Source organism: Blastomyces gilchristii (genome assembly GCF_000003855.2).
Source record: "Blastomyces gilchristii SLH14081 genomic scaffold supercont1.9, whole genome shotgun sequence".
Classification (NCBI taxonomy): Eukaryota; Fungi; Ascomycota; class Eurotiomycetes; order Onygenales; family Ajellomycetaceae; genus Blastomyces; species Blastomyces gilchristii.
In genome coordinates, this window is record NW_003101674.1 from 924,721 (window position 1) to 948,979 (window position 24,259).

Genomic DNA, 24,259 nt, shown 5'->3' on the forward strand with positions numbered 1-24,259 from the left:
TTTGGCGCGAACAACTGCCATGTGCGGCATCTGTGGCTGGTGGGCAGCCATTGTGGCGCAGGCCGAGGCTGGGCGATCGAGAGGGGTCTGTTGAAAGGCTCCGGGGGCTGTGATTGGCTGGCGGGGGGGTGTTTCCCGGGTCCCTCCTTCCTTCTGCCCCGCCATAGTCTGGACAGACACAGACACAGACACAGACACACAGACACATACATACATACATACATGAGATAAACCAGGCTGTTTCTCTTCTGTTATTTTCTTTTGCTGTGGATACCCTCATCAGTGTGTTGTTTATTGCTGTGCGTGCTGTCTGCCTTACTCTCGAAGTTCATGCAGCCTGTGAAAAAAACACCCGAAGTCTAAAAGCAACGGGGAGCCGCGTTGGTGCGCTTCGTTTTTGACGCCCCCCATCTTTTTCAGCCTTGAGCACGCATTTATTGCACCTCCTCCCTGCAATATTTCTATACCTCTCGACCCTCGACACACGGATAAATTCAGATACTCATCTGCCTGGTAGTTTTTATTTTACACCTTCAATACCAACAACCACTTAGTTCCGGCTTTTAGTTTGCTCAGCGTTCTTTTCGTTTCTATCCTTCGCTTAAGCCTCCCGCTCCTACTATTTGGTAACCGAGATTCGAAGAGTCTACTGAAAATTCCGACGTATTCAACATGAGCTGTAAGTGGGCAATTCCTCTAGTTATTGTCTATTGCACTCACTTTATTCGAGGTTCAGTGTCAATGGTCAATGTCCAGTCCCTTTATTAGCTACCTGGCTATACATTTGCCATGATTGCAGGAAGCAATTGTGCCCTGCCAGTTTTCCGTGATGTTGTTGCCTTTATAGCAATGGAACTACTTTTCCTGCTATTGACATTACACCCTGGAATACTTTCTTCTCCCATTTTTCTTTGTTTATTGTTTTCGGAAATGTGGAAATGCCTGGTCTAACTAGCCCTTCAAACCGTGCGCAGCCTGGCTCAACAAGTTGCAGGGCCAACCCGACAGCTACGATAAGAAGTACGGCCAAACATCCTAGAACATAAAATTCCACCCCTTTTCGCTTACAACAGTTCAGATCACAATATCGATTCGGGAGAACCTTGGGTGCTGGCACCTATGGCATTGTTCGTGAGGCGGACTGCCCGACTGGAAAAGTCGCTGTGAAGATCATTCTGAAGAAGAATGTAAAGGGCAACGAGCAGATGGTATACGATGAGCTGGATATGTTGCAGCGCTTGCACCACCCACATATCGTTAGATTCCACGATTGGTTCGAGTCTAGGGTGGGTTCCCAACAATCATGATATACCGCGTAATTACTCAATAGCGCTTTGCGATTGCTGATGTTAGAGCAGGACAAATACTATATCGTAACACAACTGGCAACTGGAGGTGAATTATTCGACAGAATCTGTGAATATGGAAAGTTCACGGAGAAGGATGCGTCCCAAACCATCAAACAAGTTCTTGAGGCGGTGAACTATTTGCATGAACGCCATGTTGTGCATCGAGGTAGAATTAAAACTCTCCCATCTTTTTTTTTTTTTTTTTTTTTTTTAACCATTACATGTTCATATTTTTGGCTGATTCATCTTTTTCATCTTTATTTGATATATAGATCTCAAACCCGAAAACCTCCTTTACCTTACCCCTGCAGCTGATTCACCCCTAGTCCTCGCTGACTTCGGCATTGCGAAAATGCTCGACAACCCTAAAGAGGTTCTTACAACCATGGCAGGCTCCTTCGGCTACGCAGCCCCAGAAGTTATGCTCAAGAAGGGCCACGGGAAGGCCGTCGACATGTGGTCCATGGGAGTCATCACCTACACCCTTCTGTGCGGTTACTCCCCGTTCCGATCCGAAAGCCTGCAAGACTTGATAGACGAGTGCCAGAACGGCCGCATAGTGTTCCACGAACGATATTGGCGCGACGTTTCTAAGGACGCTAAGGACTTTATCATGGGCCTCCTCGAGCCCGAGCCGAGCAAGCGAGCCACCAGCGAACAATCTCTGTCCCACCCCTGGCTCAAGGGCGAATCCGCCAGCGACCATAACTTGCTACCTGAGCTTAAGGCGTACATGGCCAAGGCGCGTCTGAAGCGCGGTATCGAGATCATCAAGCTTGCGAACCGCATCGAGGCGCTGAGGATGCAGGAGGAAGACGAGGAGGATATTCCGAGCAGTGTGGATGCGCCTGCCGATTCCTCTGCGACGGCCGCGGATAAGGAGGGTGTAGGACAGGCCAACAAGCCATCTGAGGCTGGTGCTGCTAGTGGTGTTGGTGGCGATGGTGCAGGAGCAGCAACACTCGCCAATGCAGCCCCCGCAGGTACACAAGGTGCCCCAACTGACAGGACGAAGAAGAGGAGTCTAAGTAGGATAGCGCGCGGGCAGATATTCCGGGAAGTGGTGCTTGCTAAGGTGCGGGAAATGAAGGAGGCGGAGCAAAAGGAGCAGGTTGAGCGGGAGGCCAAGGTGAAGGCTGGGTTTATTTGAATGAGTTTTGTTTAGGGTTCAAAAAGTAAGGGGGATGGGGAAAGGAAGCAATAATGATTTTTCCCTTTCCTTTTTATATTAAAATTATATACGGCCTCCCTGAAGTGAATTTCCTGACTTCCTTTCTTTATTCTTTCGCGGTTAGTTTTCTTTTATTTCATCTTAATCTCTGATCCTACAAAGAAGAAAAGAGTAATTGGCTGTCGCTTGATTCGGGAGAACCAACACCCGTATCCCCCCCTTTTTAGTTTTCGTTTTTGAGTTTTTTGATTTCTTTTGATTTCTTTTCTTTTTGGTTTATTGACTCTATTCCCTTCTATTTATTCTATTTTTCTTTCATATCTTTCATTTCCTATTCACCATGCGTTGTTTTATTTCAAAACTGCTCAAAAAAAGCCTCAGTTTTCTTCTCTCTCGCTTCTCCCCCTCTTTTTCTCCCCACCCACCCCGACTTCATTAAAATATCTAGGTCGTTCCAATATGTTACCTCTGTCCTTTCCCCCTTTCCCCCTTTTCGTTTCCCTTTTCTAATTTAAAAACCTCCCATTACTCCTATCACCCGTCAGCAGATAGGTAGATGTTTTAAGTTTATTTATTTATTTAGTATTTTATTTATAACTATCTTTATTTTGCTTGTTTAGGCCAACAAAGACTTATTATTACCACAGCAGGTTTTAGCAAATTGGGGTTTAGTATTTATTTATAGTATTCGGAGGTATGGTTAAAATTAAAAAAGAGGACGAAGAAAGAGTGACGAGAACACAATTCTGAAATATCAGAATGGTGTGAGGACAAACAGAGATGAAGAAAAGAAATGCCCAGCAAATAATGAAAGAGAGTCAGTCAGTCGTATATGATATGTCCGTCACAGCCAGGAACTCGTATAATTGAAGAAAAAAAAAAAGAAGAAAAATATTGGAGCAAAAGAACTTAAGAAAAGGAGCAATTTAAAATATAAAACAGAACTCCACATATAATCAATCAATCCCACCGTCCATGGCCATATATAGTTCCTCACACACTGAAACATAACAAAGCATAATGAATAATATTACATACCCTGACCCGACCCGACCCGACCAAACCCGACCCCATTCTCATCCTCATCATCGAACGTGACCACTCCCATTCCCATAAAGCTCTGCCAACGCCTCATTACACACGCGCTCGTAATATTCCGAGCCCTTCCAGCCGCGTTTCTTCGACCGGAGGCCAACCGTCGTCCACCCGTCGGCTTTTAGGCGGGCAATGCGCTGCTGGCGCGTTTCGTCGGTGCTTGATGATGATGATGATGATGATGATGATGATGATGATGGCGGTGATGTGGAGGAGGAGGAGGATGAGGAGGAGGAAGAAGAGCAGGAGAAGGAGGAGGGTGGTGGTGATGTGTTTTTTCCATTGCCGTTGTAGGAGCTGCCGGTGGTGGCAGTGGAAGTGGAAGCGGAGTTGGTACTCTGTGTGGTGGTCGTGGCGGTGCCATACCGGCCATTGTCATATTTATCATGGTTGTCGTGGTTGTAGAATGGGTCATTGGCGATGACGTTCTCGTCGTCATATGTCGGCGTGAAGCTCCAGAAGGAGGCGAGGCGGCTATTCTTCTTCGCGTTGTGGGCGCGCTGCAGGTCCAGGGTCCGGGATATCAGTGTGCAGATGGAATTTATGTTCGCGTCGAGTTGGGTGCAGAGGGAGGTGATGAGCGGGATGAGCGGGGAGTCTTGCGGGAGGGGGAATATGGAGTTCGCGCTGGCTTGCGGTTGGTGGATGATGGTACTGTTTCTGCCTGTGCGTCTGGGGCCGCACGTGGGAGGAGAAGCGGTGGAAAATCCAATGGAGTGTCTGTAGAACTGTGGAGCGAGGGGTCGAAATAGCGGCACGGTTGATACCGTCTGTGGCTCATCATGGGTGGTGGTTTTTGCAGCGCTGGGGAGCGGAGTGTGATTGGCCTCTGGCGGAAGCTCGGGTAGTGGGCGCGTTGGGGGAGGTAAAGACGGCGGGTCGTATTCTATTAATTGATCTTGGTAATAGCCATAGCCATTATGGCAGACTTTGTGAATGCGAAGTGGTAACGGCATGAATTCTCTATTTCCTGGCGGTCCCTGACGTGGCACCATAGTGGACGGGCGAGGAGAAGTAGATTGCTGAGCTGGCGCCGTTGACGGAGAATGATGGTAGCTAGTTCCGTTTTCAACAAGTGTAGGTGCATCGCGATAGGTTTTTGTAGGTGATACTACGGGATATGTTTTCCTCTTGTCGTTCCTCAACACGTGTTCGCGACTCCTGTTGTTGAGTTTCCGCCGTTGCTGTTGTGGTGGCGGGTGTTGTTTTTTCTCAACGGGCCCTGGTAGAGCTACTGTGAGGGAGGATTTGCATGCAGTGAAGTTATCTCTGGCTAAGTTAAGCAGTGGAAGTTTGTTGCTCGAGTAATTATGAGCGCCTCTTCCCAGTGCTTCGTAGGAGATGGCACTATAATAATGGAGGAATGCTTTATGGATTGCATGGAGCTGTGGAAACAGATTACTTAGTATGAACTTCCACTTCGCATAGAGCGCATAGAGATAACTGACCTGGTTATCCATTTGGCGGAGAAATTTTGTAGATGTGGCGGCGCATTGTTTGTATTGACGTCGCAAGTAGAGGAGTTTGACCTCCTGGAGGGAGAGCTTCCATTGCTCCGACGGCTTGGAGAGCTGAAGAGCATGGGTACTACTTCTCTGCACGACGAAAGAGTCGGAAATCGATGGAGACATGGTGTAACGCGAATATAGGCGAGGAGAAAAGATTCCAAAGATCGAAAGAAACAATAAAAGGATTTAGATAAGGAACGAGCGTAGCGTCATATCCACAGGGTAATTATTGGAATACTTGGGTGATGAGATTGGCATTGAACCCGTAGATGAAACAGACAGTTGAGTATAAAATGTATAGCAAATGCAACCGTGAGAAAGGGAATGGAAGAAAAAAAAATAAGAGATGGGGATAAAGAGAGAGGCACTGCAGCCAGGAGAAGCGGTTGAGGTGTTGTGTTGTATGTGGGAAGGGAGACAGACAGAGAGAGAGGGCCAACAGTATATCATGCAGCTACAGCAACAACTATAGCAACAGCATTGTTGGAACCCAACAAACAGTAGTACATTTGCGTAGCTTCAGGACTTCTTTCATGAGTAGAAATAATCTCCCTTGTTCTGCATGTTAGCTGAGTAAGTAAGGTAGATAAATGAGAAGGGCAGCTTGATGATAGGGATTGAGGGAGAAAACGAGCAAGAAAAAAACAATGCCCCGCTTAACCTATGATGAAATGAATAAATCAATAATAAGGCTGGAACTTGCAGCAACAAGTTTTTGAAGCAATTGAGGGGAAAAAAGCAAAGAAAGAATCCGAGACGGAGAAAAAACAAAGAAGACGAAAAAGAATGAGGTAACTAAGTTCGATGCAGCGAGCGCCTTTTGCCTTTTGCTTTCTATTTCCATGCACCCGCAAGCAAAAGTTTGGTACACTTCTTTTTGCCCTGAATATGCAAGGAACCAAAGTATAAATAATAAAGAAGTCTTAAAGAACCGGTTTTCCATTCTCAAACTAGGAATAAAAACAAACAGAAAATGAAAATGAGAGAGAGAGAGCGAGAGAGAAGAATTTATCCGTGGTATTTTGGCAATAAACTCATAACACGACAAACACAACTCTGATATAGGAAGGGATATATATACCGTTTAATACAACGTATAACCAACTAGAGAGAGACACAGAGTGAATGCAATATCTCCGGGTGGCAACCGATTGAGGATAATGAAACATTCCAAAAAGGAAGCAAAGGGAAAAAGAAAAAGAAAAAGAAAGGAAAAAGAAAGAAAAAAAGATAAAAAAAGAATCTCCCATTTGCCCTGGCCGCTAGGAGGCGGACCTCGCCGTATCTGACCATGCAAACAAGAAGGAAATAGCTCTCTTACTCCGGAGTACGCATGCATTAACCTGTATATGCAGGTAGCCTCCCCATGCCGCATCAGTGGACATGGACAACCACAGGGTACACGGCGCAGGTGCATGGGCTGCATGCGACAACGGAGTGACTCCTCTACTCCTGCATGTGGAGAGGGAGAGAGAAGATACATAGGAGAGCGTGTGTCTGAAAGGGACCACATGAGGTGGCACAGAAATATGGTTTATGCTCCATAAAGATTCCTCTGGGGAGTGAAGTGAGTATATATGTTGATAGACTGAAGAATGATCGAGTGGGGATGAGTAGGATACCTTATGATGTGAGAGAATACTATTTAAATGAACATGCTAAACCTGTCTCACAGCATTTAACCGCCTACCTAAGTAGTTACCGTACAATCACTTGGCATAAATGGCTGTTAAAGAGAAATTCGATGGGTTTCTCTTGCTGCTGCAAACTCGCTCGATCCTGGCTGTTGATCGGGGACAGGATCAAAGAGGTATGAGATAGAACGCGTAGGTTCTTATCTGTTTGCCAAGCTTGATCAGCGGTGCCCCGCGCCCAACACCGACTCGACGCATCATCGATCGAATATCTGGAGGTTATACGGGGGGGTCCTGGGTGGTGTTATAACTCTAGTGGACTCAATATACTAAGCAATAATCCATACTTGTTTGTAAAGGTAGACAATTGGTATTCCTGCATCTAAAATATACTACTAACTCCTAGTTATCTCTTCGTTCCTTTCCTTTTTCCTTTTTTCCTGTTCCCTCTCACTTTTATTGATTTCCCATTTCAAGCTTGTCTCAATCCGATGTGCTCCGTACGCCATATCCCATCTCGCAGGTAGGTAGGCTCAAAATCATCAAACTAGCGCAAAAGAGACAGACAGTTCTTCCCTGAATTGAAATACACTGAAAAATAAAACATCCCACATTGTCCATCCATCCCTAACAATCAACTGACGAACGTAAACATCCTGCACATAAACATCCTGCACATAAACATCCTGCACATATTGAAAACGCCATTGTTGGCTCGATGAAGCAATCACGCCCTTCCTCGTAAGGTAAGCCCAGGCGGTATCCCATCAAATCGTAGAAAATCAGAACAAATTGAGACCACAAAGCGAAAATATTTCAAGTAGAAGAAAAACCATTGCCGCAAGATTCATGTTCGGTAAAAATCGCACCAACCATCATCACCTCAATCATCCATCTCCGATTCCTGCCCCTGCTCTGCTCGACTGCCCCTAAAGCTCCCATCGCTACTGTAGCCAGCATCACCCCGTCTACCCCTCCCTACATCCGTCCTCACAAGCGCCTCTCCAGTAACCGCCAGACCGTCCAGGAAATCTTCCAAAAGCCGATCTAGCTCCCGCTCAACAACGTCATCACTCGCGCCCTGCATCAGACTCTCCGTGCTCGGAGGAACAGGCATTGGGAAAGACAAATGCGCCATGTTCGACTCTATAACAGATTTCCTTTCTGTTTCATTATCATCGTCGTCACCAACACCAGTGCCGCCACCGTGCCCATTGGCGTGAGCATCAGCACCTTCTGCCCTACCACCCTGGCCCCCGGGGCCCTCAAGCGCGCTCTCACCACTAGCTATGTTGTCTTCATGGTACGGGCCATGGAGTTCCGAGTAGCTGTGTATCGAGCGGTGCGTGCCTTCGTCGAAGTCCGTGTAAATGGCGGAGTCGGTGATCGAGGGGAACGGATCTAAGGAGGACGTGGTGTAAAAGGCATTCTGCAGATCATCAACAACCACATCCTCGCCCTCACCCGGAGGGGTGACAGGTCTGTCGAATCGGAAGGGATCGTTATCCGCGTCTGACATAGTTGACTGGGTGGATGTTGCGGTTGAGGGTCGAGAGTCGGGCGGCCCGTCAGCAGGAGGCTGTGAGTATGCTGGGCACCGGAGCGGGGGGTATTTCATTGTCATTTCGTCATCGGGTTCGATACGGCGCGATGAAGCGTTCCCACCATCAGCCCATTCGTTGGGCTCTTCGTGCGGAGCTTCCTCTTCTGCGGTCATGATTGGGAAAGTCCATGCTCGGGTATCCCGCTTCTCTTCATGTGGTTGTTCAATGTCCGGGCCAGGCTCGTCGTCGTGGCTGGAGGCATCTGTGCCAGTTGCCATACTGGAGGGAAAAGTCCATTCCATGGTTGGGGGTCGGGGCCCGCGCTGTGGTTGGTATTCACCAGAGTCACTGCTTGTAGTTGAATTCCGCATGAGTCTGCTGCTGGACCGGTTTGCACGGATTGTATCTGCATCAGCAAGTTGGAATGGAGGATGGTTGGATGCTGAGCCTGCTGCGTAATGCGCAGAGTCGAAGACTCCAAGGTTGATGTCAATGAAAGTAGACGTAACCGAGGATCTGTCAGTGTCTGTTCGGAGAGGGAGATCAGAGGAGAATCGCTGCTCTGACTGAACGGGGACAAAGTCATTCTTGGTCTCATATTTATAACCCGGTTTGTCTTCGTTAAAAAGACCTTCCATTGCCGCAGCGCCTCTTTTGACCCGCTCGTCGAAGTTGGCTTTATCCTGTGCACTCAACTCGGTATCCTTATTCTCGTCAAAGTAGTCGCTAGACGGCTCGGGTACGGTGGGTACCATCTCATTCTCGAGATCTGCTAACGATGCCGAAAGTTGATCCAGGTCTATCAGGGAGAATCGCCGTTCAAATCCATCCGTCGTACTGAAATTCCAGTCCTCGCGATCTAAAGTGTCTCCCTCCGGAAACTCGGCAGCAGCAGCGCCTCCGGGGTTGAATAGCGATATTCTTTGACCACCACATTGAGCCCATTGGTAATATATCTTCACCAGTTCGCTCAGGGAAGAGGTTGGGTGGGATTCCGTAGAGTTAGCGATGTAAGGGTGTTGAAGGATACTTTGCATAGTAGGGCGCACTTTTGGATCAGAATCGAGTGAAAATGCCACTAATGAGCGCAGGCTGTCTGAAAATCTATCTCCCTCCAGCTTTGGCGGGAATCTGTTAAGTTGACGCCCAATTTGCATCCGCTCTCTTAGGGTTGCATTTGGCGGATTGCCAGTAGCACACTCAAATAGGGTGCATCCGTATGCCCAAACATCGATCTAGTCAAGTTAATATTAGCCTGAGTAATCCAAAACCAGCCTAGTAAGACCAACTCACCTCGCTTCCGTATTGATGCGTCTCGGGCCCTGCCCTGTTCGGAAACATCTCAGGCGGCATCCAGTGTGGAGTCCCAATCCAGGTGGAGCGCTTGTCTACCTTGCTCTGGAGGACACCAGCGACTCCGAAGTCACAGATCTGTAAATGGCCTTCCTCGTGAATCAAGACATTGGCAGCTGCGAACACAATCATTAGTTTGACAGTGCTGTACTGGACGACATAAAGAAGACTCTGTCCAAACCTTTGACATCACGGTGAATAATGCCAGCGTCATGAATGGCCCTGAGACCTTCCGCTAGCTCCCTTGCAATTGGAATTATGAATCGTTCCTCTAGCTTATCACCAGTTGCTCGCATCTAATATGCGTCCATTAGTACTCAGGCCCAAAGATCAGCCCTGGCATTACAGATTAAACCCGATTCATGGGAACTTAATGGAAAATGGGATGAGAGAAAAAGAGAGAGTGCGGGAGGGGGGGGGAGAAAGATCAAGCACGTACAAGAGTCTTGACGCTTCCACCTGGGCAATGCTCGCAGATAAGCCAAAGCTGGGAATGAATTGAGAAAGCTTCAATAAGCATGTTGATATTCTTCGCCCCAGCATCCTTGACCTGCTTCATGATATTCGTTTCGCGTATAAAGTCTTTGATAGACTCGTCTCTAAAATCCCGCACTGTTTTATAATCCAGCGTATCTATTTCTAGCACCTTGATTGCGACGAGTTTCTGTGTTGAAAGTTGGCGACTGTATCTCAAATAAGCATGGTTAGTAGAACTAAATTCAAAGAACTAAAATGCAGATAGACGAAAAGAGTCGGTCAAAACTAAGCAGGATCACAGACCCTTTATACACTCTTCCATAAGCCCCTTTTCCAATGAGCTCCTCAAATTGATACGGGGGCATTTCTGTTTTTGCTCTTCGACACATTTCCTTGACAGCAGCGCCTTGTTCCCGTGCTAATCGCATGGCTTCGGCCTTCTGTTTGGTGAGGGCCACCATGGCTGATGACGGATCAAGATGTCGTGAATCCATAGCGTCACGGTACCTTTCTTGCTCTGCGCAATCCTCCTGTAGTTGTTTAATAACCCCTTCAAACCACGCTTCTTCGGCGTCAGTAGTAGATTTGCTCGCCTGGGTTGGCAGCGGAGGGGAGGTAGGCTCGTCTTTGCTGGCGGTCTTGTGCTTTGGGGTGAGAATCTTTTTCAGGGACAGAGCAAGACGTAGGCTTCGCCTAGGCTTTCTCTTTACTGAGGCTGACTGGAGAGGTAACTCTGAATATGGGACAGAGTATTTTTCGATGGGATCGCGGTTGTCGGTAGTATCGCTGGGTTGGGCACTTGAATGGCCTTTAGGACAATCGGGAAACTTCTCATACGGTGGGCTGAAAGCTGATGATGATGAAGCAGGAGTGCTCCCTGGTAGACTGCTATTTCTACTTTCTTTTCCCGGGATAAAGCTCAACGGATCAAAACGATTCCTTTTGTTGAATGTTGCGAAATCGTGCGGGCTTGGTAAAGGGGTTTTTCCTCGATTACTTTTTGGCTTTGACTTGCGACGTTTATCCGGGCCTGGAAGGTCACACGGCCGTTCGGGAGGCTGATTTTCTGAGCTAAATGATTGATGAGGCGAAGAGAAATCTAGGAAAGGTCTCCTTCTAAATGACTTTGACTGGGGTGGGGTATCAAAGGAGATTTTATATACGTCTGGAGATGGATTATGCTGGTCTTCAAATGACGGGCTAGTAAGTTGAGGACAACCATAGGCAGCTTGCTGAGATAGAGCCCGATGCCGGAATAAAGTTGACGAATTCGAAAAGTTGGCGTGCGAGGCTGGAGGGCTAGCAGAATAATCAGATAGATGGAGTGTATCTGAGGAAGATGGAGGCCTTTGCGGTGTTTTAGGGGCACCGGAAGAAAAAGATGAAGTGGGACCAGTGCCGAAAGACGGTAACTTATTACCGCGTAAGTTTGCTTCGTAAAGTCCCTGGTGATTTGATCTCGAATCAAATGATGGAAATGTCTCAACAGCAGACGAGATATGGCTTTGTGTGGGACTAAGGTTTGAAAACTAAGTCAGCTTATAATTTATCAGGCCAGTTCAGGCGAATATAAAGTTCTATATCCTACCTTTGTGATCTTCGTTCCCAAAGACCTAGAACGGAATCGATATGTTCGTCAGAAAAAGCTGGACCAGAAGGCTGCTGATAGTTGTTTGAGACGTCAGTTCTAGGTTCAGGATCGTCTCCTTCAAAATATTCAGTCTCAGGGACTATATCGTCTTCCCAGGAGCCTGATGAATCAGATCTCGAACGAGCTAAACCCTCTCCAAGTTGCGGCTGCGAGGACTCAAACTGCTCTGGATAAACGCTAGAAACGTCTGAACTCTTTGATGAGTCAGTGACACCCGATTGATTGACAGCGTCGGGATGAAAATATGCGCTTGCGGCGCGGATATCGCGTTGGCTGCTGTTTAATCCGCGTGTAAGAATAGGCTGGAATTGATCGCTAAACGCAGTAGACACGTCAGTTCGTTGATTGACACACAAGAGGAGGAAAATGGTGAAAAATGCAAGGAACAAGACAGGGGCAAAGTCGAACCCGTAGCAGGCATTTCGCCTCTCACGGCTAATTGGAGGCGCCATTCTAGTGAGCAACCCGATATAGGACAAGACGAGTGTAGGAAATCATGCACACAATGAGAAATGGCCATGAGAAATGGGCTTCATGAGTGCTTGATGAGGGCAAGTGGGAGGAGGATGGAAGACTGAAAAGGGGGTTGGGGGGGAGGAAGTAAATAAACAACACTTACGGGGACGCCGGAGTTGAGCTCTGTTCTGGCAGATGAAGCTATCTACCCAGGTGAGCAGTATCTCCGCGAGTTTCTCCTGGCTCAAGCACCGCAGTTTATGTACGCTCGTCCTTTACGGTCAACTTTGAGCTCCAGCTTCTTCTCAGCCATTCTCGTTAGCAATTCCCATTACAATTAAATTTTGTACTCTCTGAAACAGCTATTCAATACAGTTGAAAGCATGCCCAAGAAAAACGGGGAATGGACATTTACCTATGTTCAGACAGCAGACTGGTAGTAGTGTCAGGAGCTTCCCAACAGGCTAGATTGCACTCTGCACAGGTGTCATGTCAGGATGAAGAAGATAGAACTACCAAGACGGAGTTATTTATATGTTATCCCTTGCCTCCTGCCGAGAAAACTAGTCTAAAAACAGTTGATAACTGTGAACTGGATTTATCTAGTCGTGCATGCAGGATACTCTTTGTTTTACTTGTAGCAAAATGCTCCTCTGGTGGGCAGGTCAAGGAGCAATAAACAAGCAGTACAAAGACAGACAAACTGTCTCTACTCCACCTAGGGACACGGAGAGAATACCTAGGTAAGGGATTAGATTCCAGGTACAATAGCACTAATCTCTGGTTTAGGAGGTAATGGAATAAGAGATATATGATAGCCCAATATCTGGAGGAGATCTGATAACGCTGGAACAGTTAGTGAAGAGCACAAACTTTGAAACTCTACAAACCAGCGTGGGCCTAATGACTGCCGGGTATAATATGAGAGAGAGAATATGAGAAAAGTATGCTGAATTTGCCAGCATACTTACAAAGCCAGGGAACACAGTCCACAAGATTTACAAAGAGTCTTGAAATATGAATATGAGTGAGTACATTTGCGTACTAAACAGTAGTAATGCGGAATATCAAACTTACCAGATTGAGAAGCAAAGGAGGAAAAAATTTCCAAAAAAGTGAGATGGGAATATATATAAAAAAAAAAAAAAATTAAAAAAGAAATTAAAAATTAAAAAAATTAAAAATTAAATACAACTCCTCCTTCCGCCTAACTTAAGTTAACCCGCGTCTGGAATTGACGGGGAAAATCCACCCATATGGAGAAAATGGAGAAAATATCTGAACAAATATGTGTTGTTCGTGCTTCCCCGTTCCCGCCGCCCCCCCCCTTTTTAACGCCCGAGATATCAGGCCAGATCATCGGCCCTCAGTTAATCCGATCTAGGATTCCTCATCCGGTCCGGGGCAATTGCCCTGATTTGGTTAGTCCCAGGTCGTCTCTTTGGTTCCCAGCTTCGGTTAGCGTCAATGCTGCCGGTCGCTCTACAACCTTCATGTTGCCATGTTGCCAGTTGGATACGAGACCAGCTGCAAAAGTAGTCCCAATTGTTATCTATTTGGTGAGCCTGCAAATGGGCAATGGAAATGAAATATGTCACTCTTTGAATGTACTCTTTATCACCACAACAATAATTGAACTGGGCATCACTCATTATCAAACTTCATGATGTAGAAGAAACATGATTTCTGCAGCTTGTCCATCATGGTTATCAGCTGGCTAATTAACTGAATCCTTCATCTAAACGAAGTTTATATATCTTATATATATCTCCTCATATTCTACCTAAAACGACACACCCACTCTCTCTCACATTCTGCCCAAAATGACTGACCGCACCCAACCCCAATCCAATCCTCCACCCAAAACCAACAAGCCACCAATAATGGCAGTGGCGGCGGTGTCCTGGGCGGCGTGACTAAAACCGCCGGAGGACTTAGTAGGCGGCACCCTGAATACAGCCGGTGAGACCGTCGGGGCGGCTGGGAAGGGGCTGGGAAGTACGGCGGGAGGTGTAACTGAGGGCGTGGGCGATACAGTGAAGGGACTAGGCGGGACGGTGCGGGATGGTACTAGTTTGGGTAAGGAGGGGAGGGGGGGAAGCGGACTGGTGCGTGAGGAGGGGTGGAGATGGTGAAGGGCGGGGAAGGGAGGAGGGAGCTTGGTGAGGATAAGTTTATGGCTTTTTTCTCGTTGCAAGGGGATGTGTGTATGATGACAATTTGAATGGGATGAGGGTTAGAGTGGGATTTTTGTTCTTTCTTTTAATCTTAGAATCCTTAAACTCTTAGCGAGTATGTATGTATATATTTAGTTTCTACACTGAAAGGATGGAATTACTTTCTAGCCAAGTTAACTACTGGAAGGAGAAGAATTTTCTTTTTCTAAGATGCTTCAGGTGGAGTGAATTGCGAATAGACCACACATGGAATTATCTGTTGTTCAACGATATGAGAAGAGTAATTGGGAATGATATGATAGAGAATCAGATGCTTACTACCATTTTAAATAATTCATGACATATTGTCTAGATAAGGGTAGTATCCTATTCCAAACCGTTAAAAAATGCCAAATGCATCCTCTACAGGCGCTTTCTATGAACGAATAAGCTGGAAAAAAAAATAAAAAATAGTCAACCTAGATCCTCATCCTCGCGCTTCATCAAATCCCGAGGAACCAGACAAGGCCAATTTATTCCAACTTAAACTCAGCCCTCAACGCGATACCGAACCGCTTGATGGCTTCCTCGATCTTGTCGCTAGGAGCCGCAGCATAGGTAGCCCGGAAGAACATGTCCGTCTCCGGAATAGAGCGATCTGCTACAAACCAGCTGCCGGCAGAGACAAGCGCCCCTTCCGCGATGGTAGCTTTGAAGATGGAGTGCTCGATGGCGGCGTGGTCTTTGCCTTCGCGAGCACCCGGGTGCTTGTGCCAGTCTACCTTGATCCAATGCTATTTGGAAACAAAGGAAGGTAGGAATCACTGTTAGTTATTACCATACTACAACTCTTTATAATGGGGGAGGGCCGGGGGGTGGGTAGTTTGAGAGACAACTTGAACTTACAAACATCCCAGCAGCGGGGGGATTCCAACTCGCCACACTTTTCGGAAGATACTTCTCGCACGCCTCCAGCATACTATTCCTCCGAGCAGTATACGCCATTCGGATGTTGATCAACCAATCAAGATACCCTTTATGCCCCCAGCTCTCATCCAGGAGCTTGAAGAGGATTATCTGCGCCATGCCGCTGGGGTTCTGCGTGGACACCTCGGAATGTCGATTATAGCGCTCGACAATCTGTTCCGAGCCGACAACCCACCCCGTTCTTGACCCGGGGGAGATGACTTTAGAGAACGATTCCAGCCGCAAGACGCGCCCGTCAACATCGATGCTCAAATAGGATGGGATCAGAGTCTTCAAAAACTCCTCATGGTTAGCAGGCGGCGGGTCAGGCGGGGTCCCCGCCCCCTTATACGGCTGCATTTGCAGGAAATAGTACGGCTCGTCCTCAACGATGAAAATATCATGTTTCTGCGCAATCTTGTAGACTTCCTTTCTCCGCTCGGCGCTGTGGGTGGAGCCGGTCGGGTTCTGACCGGAGGGAATGATGTAGAGGAGGTGAGGCTTGCGGGCGCCCCTTGCGGCCTCGTCCCAGCCGGTCATCAGCTCGTCGAGTGATTCGGGAAGGAGGCCTTGGTCATCCATCTTGGCAGCGGCTGCGCGGATGCCCAAGGGTGCTGCTGCCTCTAGAGCTGTCGCAAATGTATACTCTTCCGTGATGATGTAGTCCCCCCGCTCACAGAACATGCGCAATGCCATGTCCCAAGCTGACGTGCTTCCGGCGGAGAGACAGCAGTGCCAGTCGGCGTATGGAGGGTTATGGACTATCTATCATTGGATTTAGCTTCTTGCGTGTACCGATTTACATCCATCCCTTTGAGGTCTGACGCATTTCCTACCTCCGTATGTTCAGTTACAAAACGTAACATCTGGGCTGCGCCATTTGACTGGCCGTAGTTCAGAGCTATCTCCAAATCTTTAAAGAAGAAGAAGAGAAAAAGAGAAAAACCAAAGGTCAGTCGAGGAACCACGCCAATGGGGGCGGATTTATCTATATGGGCGTTCCGTGGGAGTCCCCTGCGATCACCTTCTCGGGCGTCACAGGGCCCGGACGAAGGAATGGGGAACGGCGAAAGGGGTTTTCAAAGACATACCATATTCGCTCTTCCCATCCCGTATATCGTATTTCCCAGCAGTCACAACCTTTCCCGTCTTAACCGTATCCTCTTCTGAGAAATGCGGCGGGGTGGGAACTTTCATGGAGATGGATTCGAAGGGGAAATATTCGCATGATGGAAGACCGCCACCCAACGAGATCAGGCCTAGATTGTAGATATTAGATATTGAATTCACTCTTCTTTTCAATGGTTTGGAAGGGGGGGTGTATAACAAAGTGGACTTTATTCGAGTGACCATACCGGGTGTCTTGAGATATTGAGCAGCTTGTTTCAATGACGAGCCCTATTCCCCGTTCCCAAGGTAAATATTTAAGATCATGCATGCGACGTCATCGCAGTTCCAAACAACAGGGCTGCATCAAGCTTACCTTTCGAGCTTTGCTTTCAGTGGATAGAAGATCTACATGTAGAATAAAACAACATCATGTTAATCCTATAAAGAGGACACTCAACTGCACTGGGGGCCGGCGGACAATATATAACACAAACTCACGATCGAAGCGTTTCGCTTTCGGTTTAGCGAAGCACGCCTAAAAAAAAAAAAAACAGGAAATAAATTTCCCAGGCATTAGTGGATGAGAATTTCTCATTTGTTTCTAACTATCATAGTTTTCAATTCATCTAGCTTTTGAAAGCCTTTCTTCCGCCTGGAACTATTTTGGGAGTGGGCAAAATTCCCAAAAATTCTTCTTCCATTGGGACCACCCTCAATTTACGAAGTAGATAGAAAAAAAAAAAAAGGTTTTGACTCACAGCACTCTTAAACATATCACTACTGGAAAAAGCGGCGACGCCAGTTGGCATCTCACCCTTAGCCCGCAGGGTGGGCACGCCGTCGACTGTCAATTGCTCGGCTGGGGTTCCATTTTTCAGAGCATGAGAGTCAGTTGCAGCTGGGGGAGACATGGTTGCTTTGGATCTCGGTGTCAATCGGGGCCGTTCCTGGTGAGGGATGGGGGAAATTTGCCTCAGTGGGAATGAGTTGGTCTTTGAGGTCTTTTCTTTTTTTCTTTTTTATTGTTTATTTTTTACTTGTTTTGTTGACTTATGGGGAATAGGGTCTAGTGAGCAAAAAGAACTATGGTGTGGGCAATGCGAGGTTTTCTTCTTCGTTCCTGGTGAGGGGGCGGGGACGGATATGGGTGGAAAAAGTTTTGGTGGGAAGTGGGGGGGAGCTTTTTCGCGGAACTGGGATTCCGCTAAGAAACTAAGCTTTAGTTATGTTCAAAGCCTATATATAACGTTGTGGATGGAAGTGTGAATCATGATTGAGGACTGAGAGAGCTAAGTTATATATTATTTATTACGAATCTACTCCGTATATAAAAAGAAATCTCCAAAAAGCGACCAGGGAGGGTTGGCAACAGCCGAGCCAAACCAACCCTGCAGCAGGCAAGCAAGCGGCGCAAGGTCATGGGCCCAATTTTCGGCTGGATAACTTAACTAACTTTAGGGCCTGTTCGGTGCGTCCGTGTGTACTCGTTCTTTTTGTACGATCTCCACTTTTTTTAAAGAGCATCTGTACTAATAATACAGCTGCTTTTTACAAAGTACAGATGAAAATGGCCAGGTGTTTGGTGGATTGAGCAGCTGTACTTGCATCTCTTGTCAAGATCTTATGAATAAGCAGTATTTAACTTCAACAGTGTATGATGATGTAGAATAGCACTTTTAGAGGCAATATAGTGTAGAATAGCATTCATAGTGGAGATAGTTAACTAATATTGATTAGAAGGAAGCTCACAAAAACACATTCTTTTTGAACTGACTCTGGACTCCATTCAAAAAGAAGGTGTTTTTGTGAGCTTCCTTTCTCCATCCCACAACGCCGGCTTGCTACTAATAATTGGTAAATATACTATTTTTAATGAGATCCACTATTGCGTTCAAAAAGTACGGACGCACCGAACAGGCCCTTAACAGCTTACTCCGTACGGAGTACTGTTCGGCACATTTTGCATTGGCCAATGACCATTTGCTAGTGCCTTTCCTATCCTCCCTGATCTGATAACTAACCCCGGTCCCTAATCCTCCGAATCATATCTGATTAATCCCAACCATTAACTTTTATTGACTCACACCTAACCTCTGCTAATCCAGATTGGGAATTGGCTTGAGGGTTAAGCGGCAGCGTTTTTAATTTAAGTGCACCGAATAAAGTTTAGCTCAAAGCCTACCGCCTTTTCCAATTGGTTGTTGAACGACGTTGAACATATGCGTAATAGCGTACGGTAACTAGTTACAAAATATTAGTAGAATTCGCAAGTCACCTCCACTCCCGATCATCGATTCGGGATGGATTTCATGGCTAACCTCGGAGGGCGGGCATACACACCCACCCACCATCACGAGAGGGATGGAGGGGCCTTTCCATGCGCCTAATGAGTTTCAATTAATAATAGTCCGAGCCTGCCCCATGAGTCAACCAGTATTCCAACGGAATGCTTTTCGTGGAAGATACGAGGAAACAAGGCCACATTGGCCACAGATAGCGTAAAATGATCAAACTACAAAAGCAATTCTCTTTTTTTGATTTCTTTTTTTCCCTTTTAGTTTGGGTCATAGCATAGCACATGGGGGCGGCTTGCATGGAACAACAACAACAAAAAAAAAAAAAAAAAAAAAAAAAAAAAAAAAAAAAAAAATTTTCCCTCCTGCACGAGGCGACTTAAACAGATCAGCAGACGGTTGTTGGCGATGTACGCTGCGGAGTGTTTCAGTCTGGGCTGCGTCCACATGTGTTGAGCTCATTTGGAACCCGCTCTGGGGTTTGGCTGGGTGGGGGGAGAAAGAATAATTTAATTGGCTGGGGTTTTGTTCTGAAGCTGTGGAGGAGGGCGGAGTGGGAGGCAAATAATAATAATATTATAAAATACCCATAGTAACCCAAATCCTCCTCCCCCACCCCGCCAGTGCGCGCGTATCCGAGTAAAGTGCAGGATGAAGAGTTGAAGAAAGCGTCAATAATAATGTGACAGAGCTGAACTGATTTAGAAGGGAACACGGGCCGCTTAGAAAAGGTTGGGCATGGCCATTTTCGGTAGATCTGGATCTTCTTCACCTTCCCTAGTCCAGCCACAGTACAGTACGCACCGGGCTACAGGTGGTCAGAGAGGACATTAAATTCTTTAGAATATATTATTATTCCTGATGGGCCTAGAGGCTCATCAAATAGAGGAAGAGCAAGCTGGGAAGAATAATAATGTTTATATATGTATGTATTTTTTTAAGGTCCAGGCACACACTCTCCAAGCTCGGTCTGAACAATGCTTGTTCAAGGCTAGACTCTGGATCCGGGCCAACCAGAACTGGCCAGACCTGGCTCTGTGAAACATGAAAAGGCAATCTAATTGTTGACGTTCCTTGTCCCTGCCTGCGAGCCTGCGACTGACGCAGTTAGCAGTAGTAGTAGTAGCAAGTAGCAGTCGTGATGTTCTCTTCTCCAATGCACCTCCATACTTCTGCCACCAGCCATGTGCTTCTTATTTCCTTCTCCCCAGAGTTCCCCACCGTTAGTTAGCTTTAGCCGCGGGAATCACTAGGACCCTGCTGGCAGCAGTCGCACCGGACTAAAGTGAGGCCGGGGGTGGATAAGATCCAGCCCGCTCCACGCCTTGCGACTCCAAGCCAGCTTTTAATAATCATCAGCCGGGGTCCACGTGAGACGCTTAGTTACTCCAGGCTGGGAAGCCTGGAATCTGCTGCTGGAGCAATAATCATTTATTTTTGTGTCATTTCCTTTCCCCTCGCAATGTTAGTTACGATGGAAAGGACTGGTTGAATAAATCTTGACAACTGGGAGGGTATATAATATCCTGGGGGGGAAGCTGAGCCATTGCACGTGTTCCCATCATGTCATCTAACGACGACAAACCACAAGCTGCTGCTGAGGGGGCGCTGAAGCGGAAGCGTAAGTGGGAAACGGTCCCCCTTTATTGCCTTCACATCAATCTCCTATTCGTTCAGAACACCGAACGGCGCTTCTTCCGACGCCGGGTCTTCCATACTGTGTATCTTCTTCCTAAGGTTACTTTTATATTATCCCAACTGACACACCTTACTTAGGCCCCGCTGCTTGTGTCCATTGCCACCAAAGGAAAGTCCGCTGCGATGCGCGGAATGGAATACCCTGCTCCAATTGCCGTTCGTCGGGGAAGAGCGATTGCCGCATTCACGAGAAGAAGAAACGGACGCTCTCTCGATCCCTTCGACATCCGATTCCTATTCGATGTGCCCCTTTACCTACGAATAGTGCAGCTACCAGCGCGGCTTCAAACCCTCCCTTAAGCAAGCAACCGCAGTCTGCATCCCCAACCTCATCGAACGTCCCTTCATCAAAACTAAGTGGGCCTGACATAAACCCTCTAGTACCACAGCCGTTTCTAGAAGGGTTTACTCATGACTCACACGGCGATGAAGATGACACCCGTCAGCTTGAGAGACGCCTAGTCCAAATTCTGGATGAGGAAGACCACCACCGTTCCATAAAGCCGGGCGTCAGAGTTATATACGTTGGCCAAGATGTATCCAACATAAACTTTCTGTTTCGACAACAGCACAGCGACCGAAATGATCAGGTTTATCATTTCCCAGCAAATGAAATCTCGAAGCACTGTATGAAGAATAGCCTGGAGCATATTCCTCGAGAGACCTTTGTCCTTCCCGACCAGCAGCTTGCAGATGAATTGGTGGATGCATACTTCACCCACGTCAACCCTGGCTGTCCTATAATCGACGAGGACGTATTTATGGCACAATACAAAGGTCGAGATCCTTCAGATCCTCCTTCGCTATTACTTCTTCAGGCCATCCTCGTTGTTGGTGCCCATGTGTCTCGTCCACGGCCGCAGCGTGATTCTCTCAAGACAGCATTTTTCCGCCGGGCTAAGATACTATTCGACGCGCGTGTCGAACGGAATAGGGATATTCTCGTACAAGCAGCTCTTCTACTTACCTGGTACTCCGATCCTGTTGACGATGACGTCTCCGCGAACTCTCACTACTGGGTTGGGGTAGCGGCTAGAATCGCAACAGGTCTGGGAATGCACCGCAATGCAGGCTCTAGCAGGATGGTATCGACCGATAAGCGCATGTGGCGAAGGGTTTGGTGGATTTTAGTTCAGTTCGACGTCATGATATCATTGTTATATGGAAGACCACAGGCTGTGTACGTTCTCAATTTCCCCTCGTACCCTTCAGGTTTATCGATATGGGGGGGAATGGGTAGCTAACCAGGGCAAACGACGCAACAGCAACTTAGAAGATTCCGATGTTGAGCCTCTTACTGCGGCAGATTTCGAAGATTGCGGAAGCCGGGTTCAAATTGATTATGTGATACACTATACCGAGCTTTGCACTATGATATCATTCATCATGAAAGAAAGATTTGGGCTACGAGTTAGTCCCGAACGGCGAAAGGCTGTTCTTAATGAGGCAGATAGAGCACTCGCGAATTGGTCGCTAATGCTCCCAGATTCAGTTCGGATGTCAACCGCAGACTCCGGTTCGTGGCCGGCTTTGCTCCATCTGACCTATAATAATTTCCTAATTTTGCTTCACCGCCCTCACCCTCGGGCTTCGGCATATTCAGATGATTACGGCCCCAATGATGCTGAAATATGCAGTGCAGCTGCTGGCGTAATTGTCTCTATCTTTGAGGATCTTAGAGGGAAGGATCGGCTCAAGTATTTGTGGATTTCATCAGTCAATGCCCTATTCACAGCAATGATTCAAGTACGGGTGGAACTTCGATTTTCAAACCCTGTATTGGCCATCAATGGCCTTCGTCGATTTGATTCAACGCTCGCCTCCCTTCGCATTCACGCGGAATACTGGCTCAATGCGGAAACAATCCTACGCCTATTTGAGAGTTCAAAACGCCTGCAGCGTGACATCCAGGATGTCAAGATACGAGACTCCACCTACAAATCGAGGGATGCGGATCACCATCACCAGCACCGCAAATACTCCGAACACCCAAGCCCTGACACAGATCACCAACAAAATTACTCTGAGCAAACCAGTCCAGACACGGATCAACCACCAGCCCCATCACATCTCAACAATACTGTCTGGACACCCACTGAGCCTCCGTTCGAGGACCGTGTCATCAAAGCTTCTCCTACAACTGCGCCAGCTCAGCAACCTGCCGTCGTCGACCACATCGAAGTAGCAAATCAGACGACGAATGAACCCGGTGGGCCAGCGGATTGGCGGCAACTCTTTTCATTCGGTGACTCCGAGCAAGTTAGGCCAATTGTGATGGAAGACCTGACGGACATGGAAGACGAGTGGCGTGAACTATATCTGCATGAGCCGGGCATGTCGGATTATTTCCAGGACACGGCTTGGATGCAGCCTTTGTGATATAACTATGCGAACGGCGTTTGATGTTATTACCACATTATCCTCCCACCCGGGACATTCTTCTTCGTTCCGCGAAGGGATGTCATGTTTCGTTGATAAGACGGCATTGATAACTCATCACGAATCCAACTAGAGGACGGAATATACGTGTTTCTCTGTGATTTCAGTTTTGACTGGCCCCCAGCAGCCGGTCCTGACAGCAAATGAGACCTGCTCGTACAATCCTTTCAAATTCGAACTGGTTGAAACCCCGATTTCAACAAAACCCCCTCCGTGATTGAGAAGTGTGATGCCGCCAGCTTAATAAAAACACCGTATCCCTTTGATGCATTCACCCCTAGCGATATCAAATCCAGATTTCTTTTGCGAAGCTGGTTCAAATGCACACATATACATACACACCATCTTTTCAACAGAACTGAACCTTCAACACAACACAAGTGCATTCAACACTAGATTTCCCAAAACTAGGCTGTCAGGGAGCTTTTCACAATTTAGCATACTGAGGTTAAGAAAGAGAACTCCCGAAAAGATCGATGTGGGTGGGGTTGTATCACCCTCCAGCTTCGGAACAGGCATACGAGGCGAGGGAGGAGAGAGGCAGGGTCGCAAACTGCTGCGATCTTTTTTGCGATCTCCGCTGACAATGTTACCTGTAAGCTTACAATGGCCCTCACTTCTTTTTCTCGGTACAATATATTTTCTGGCCACCAGGGGGGTTCAGTGCTAATGTGGCTAAAATAAGGGGATTTGGCAATTTTCTCGAGCTTCAGCTGCTGAGGTACCGGATAATAAACCAATTACGAGGCAAATATGTTGCCAGTGGAATATATATAATATTTAATATTGGCAATTTTTTCCTTCTTCTGGGCAGTTAGCTCTGCTTTTCATTTATTTTTTTGGAAACTGTTTAGTAGAAATATATAGATATCTAACTCATTCAAAAATTGAGTTTATATTAACTCTCTATTTCTCTGAGGTTTCTCACAACATAACAGAGAACCTGTGAAATATAATAAGCTATAGATATCAATTCATACGAGGATATAACTTTTTTTTTTGCTAGCTCATTTAATCCCCTATCTTAAAATTCTCGCTCGGAGGGAAAATGCATCAGGCTTCCAGCAAGTAAATCATGACTTTTTAGTGTGTTGTTTGCTGGCTGACTGATAACATCCATACGGGAAGAACGTACGGAGTATATTCTTATAATATTGACAAGCATCAAACGCTCGCTTACGCTCGCTTTGCTGCTTGCGCAGCCCCCCCTACCACTTCCACCCTCTACCCCTACCCCCCTTATCACCTCTTCCACCCCCTAGAACGTAAGACAAGTTCACCGCCAGGCGTTGCGTTTGAAATAAAACTCATATATTATCAATTTATGGTCTCATGTCCCTTATGTTTGTTTACACACG

At 47.0% G+C, this 24,259-nt stretch overlaps 5 protein-coding genes across 5 annotated transcripts; 2 read left to right on the plus strand and 3 right to left on the minus strand.

The window, feature by feature from the left end:
• The first annotated feature begins 172 nt into the window (after window positions 1–172).
• On the plus strand, window positions 173–4,994 carry BDBG_04594 (CAMK/CAMK1/CAMK1-CMK protein kinase). The gene is made up of 5 exons (XM_002624684.2): window positions 173–679; window positions 975–1,020; window positions 1,079–1,286; window positions 1,359–1,515; window positions 1,622–4,994. Exons 1-5 carry the CDS (start codon window positions 673–675, stop codon window positions 2,497–2,499), a joined length of 1,296 nt encoding a protein of 431 aa, XP_002624730.1. The 5' UTR covers window positions 173–672; the 3' UTR covers window positions 2,500–4,994.
• On the minus strand, window positions 3,067–6,913 carry BDBG_04595 (uncharacterized protein). The gene is made up of 2 exons (XM_031721747.1): window positions 5,064–6,913; window positions 3,067–5,000 (listed from the first exon to the last, which is right to left on the minus strand). The coding sequence occupies exons 1-2, from the start codon at window positions 5,244–5,246 to the stop codon at window positions 3,606–3,608; spliced, it is 1,578 nt and encodes a 525-aa protein (XP_031578603.1). The 5' UTR covers window positions 5,247–6,913; the 3' UTR covers window positions 3,067–3,605.
• Window positions 6,914–7,640: 727 nt separating this feature from the next.
• Window positions 7,641–12,234, minus strand: BDBG_04596 (STE/STE20/YSK protein kinase; the record flags this gene model as incomplete). The annotated part of the gene is made up of 6 exons (XM_002624686.1): window positions 7,641–9,536; window positions 9,595–9,770; window positions 9,836–9,950; window positions 10,094–10,337; window positions 10,435–11,646; window positions 11,720–12,234. 6 exons carry the CDS (start codon window positions 12,232–12,234, stop codon window positions 7,641–7,643), a joined length of 4,158 nt encoding a protein of 1,385 aa, XP_002624732.1.
• Window positions 12,235–13,545: 1,311 nt separating this feature from the next.
• On the minus strand, window positions 13,546–17,885 carry BDBG_04597 (aromatic amino acid aminotransferase I). The gene is made up of 8 exons (XM_002624687.2): window positions 17,229–17,885; window positions 16,969–17,005; window positions 16,844–16,875; window positions 16,716–16,758; window positions 16,452–16,619; window positions 16,197–16,273; window positions 15,301–16,125; window positions 13,546–15,188 (listed from the first exon to the last, which is right to left on the minus strand). Exons 1-8 carry the CDS (start codon window positions 17,379–17,381, stop codon window positions 14,928–14,930), a joined length of 1,596 nt encoding a protein of 531 aa, XP_002624733.1. The 5' UTR covers window positions 17,382–17,885; the 3' UTR covers window positions 13,546–14,927.
• A 1,214-nt stretch (window positions 17,886–19,099) lies between these two features.
• On the plus strand, window positions 19,100–23,930 carry BDBG_04598 (transcriptional regulatory protein AMDR). The gene is made up of 3 exons (XM_031721748.1): window positions 19,100–20,385; window positions 20,541–21,642; window positions 21,728–23,930. Exons 1-3 carry the CDS (start codon window positions 20,328–20,330, stop codon window positions 22,839–22,841), a joined length of 2,274 nt encoding a protein of 757 aa, XP_031578604.1. The 5' UTR covers window positions 19,100–20,327; the 3' UTR covers window positions 22,842–23,930.
• Window positions 23,931–24,259: the final 329 nt, after the last annotated feature.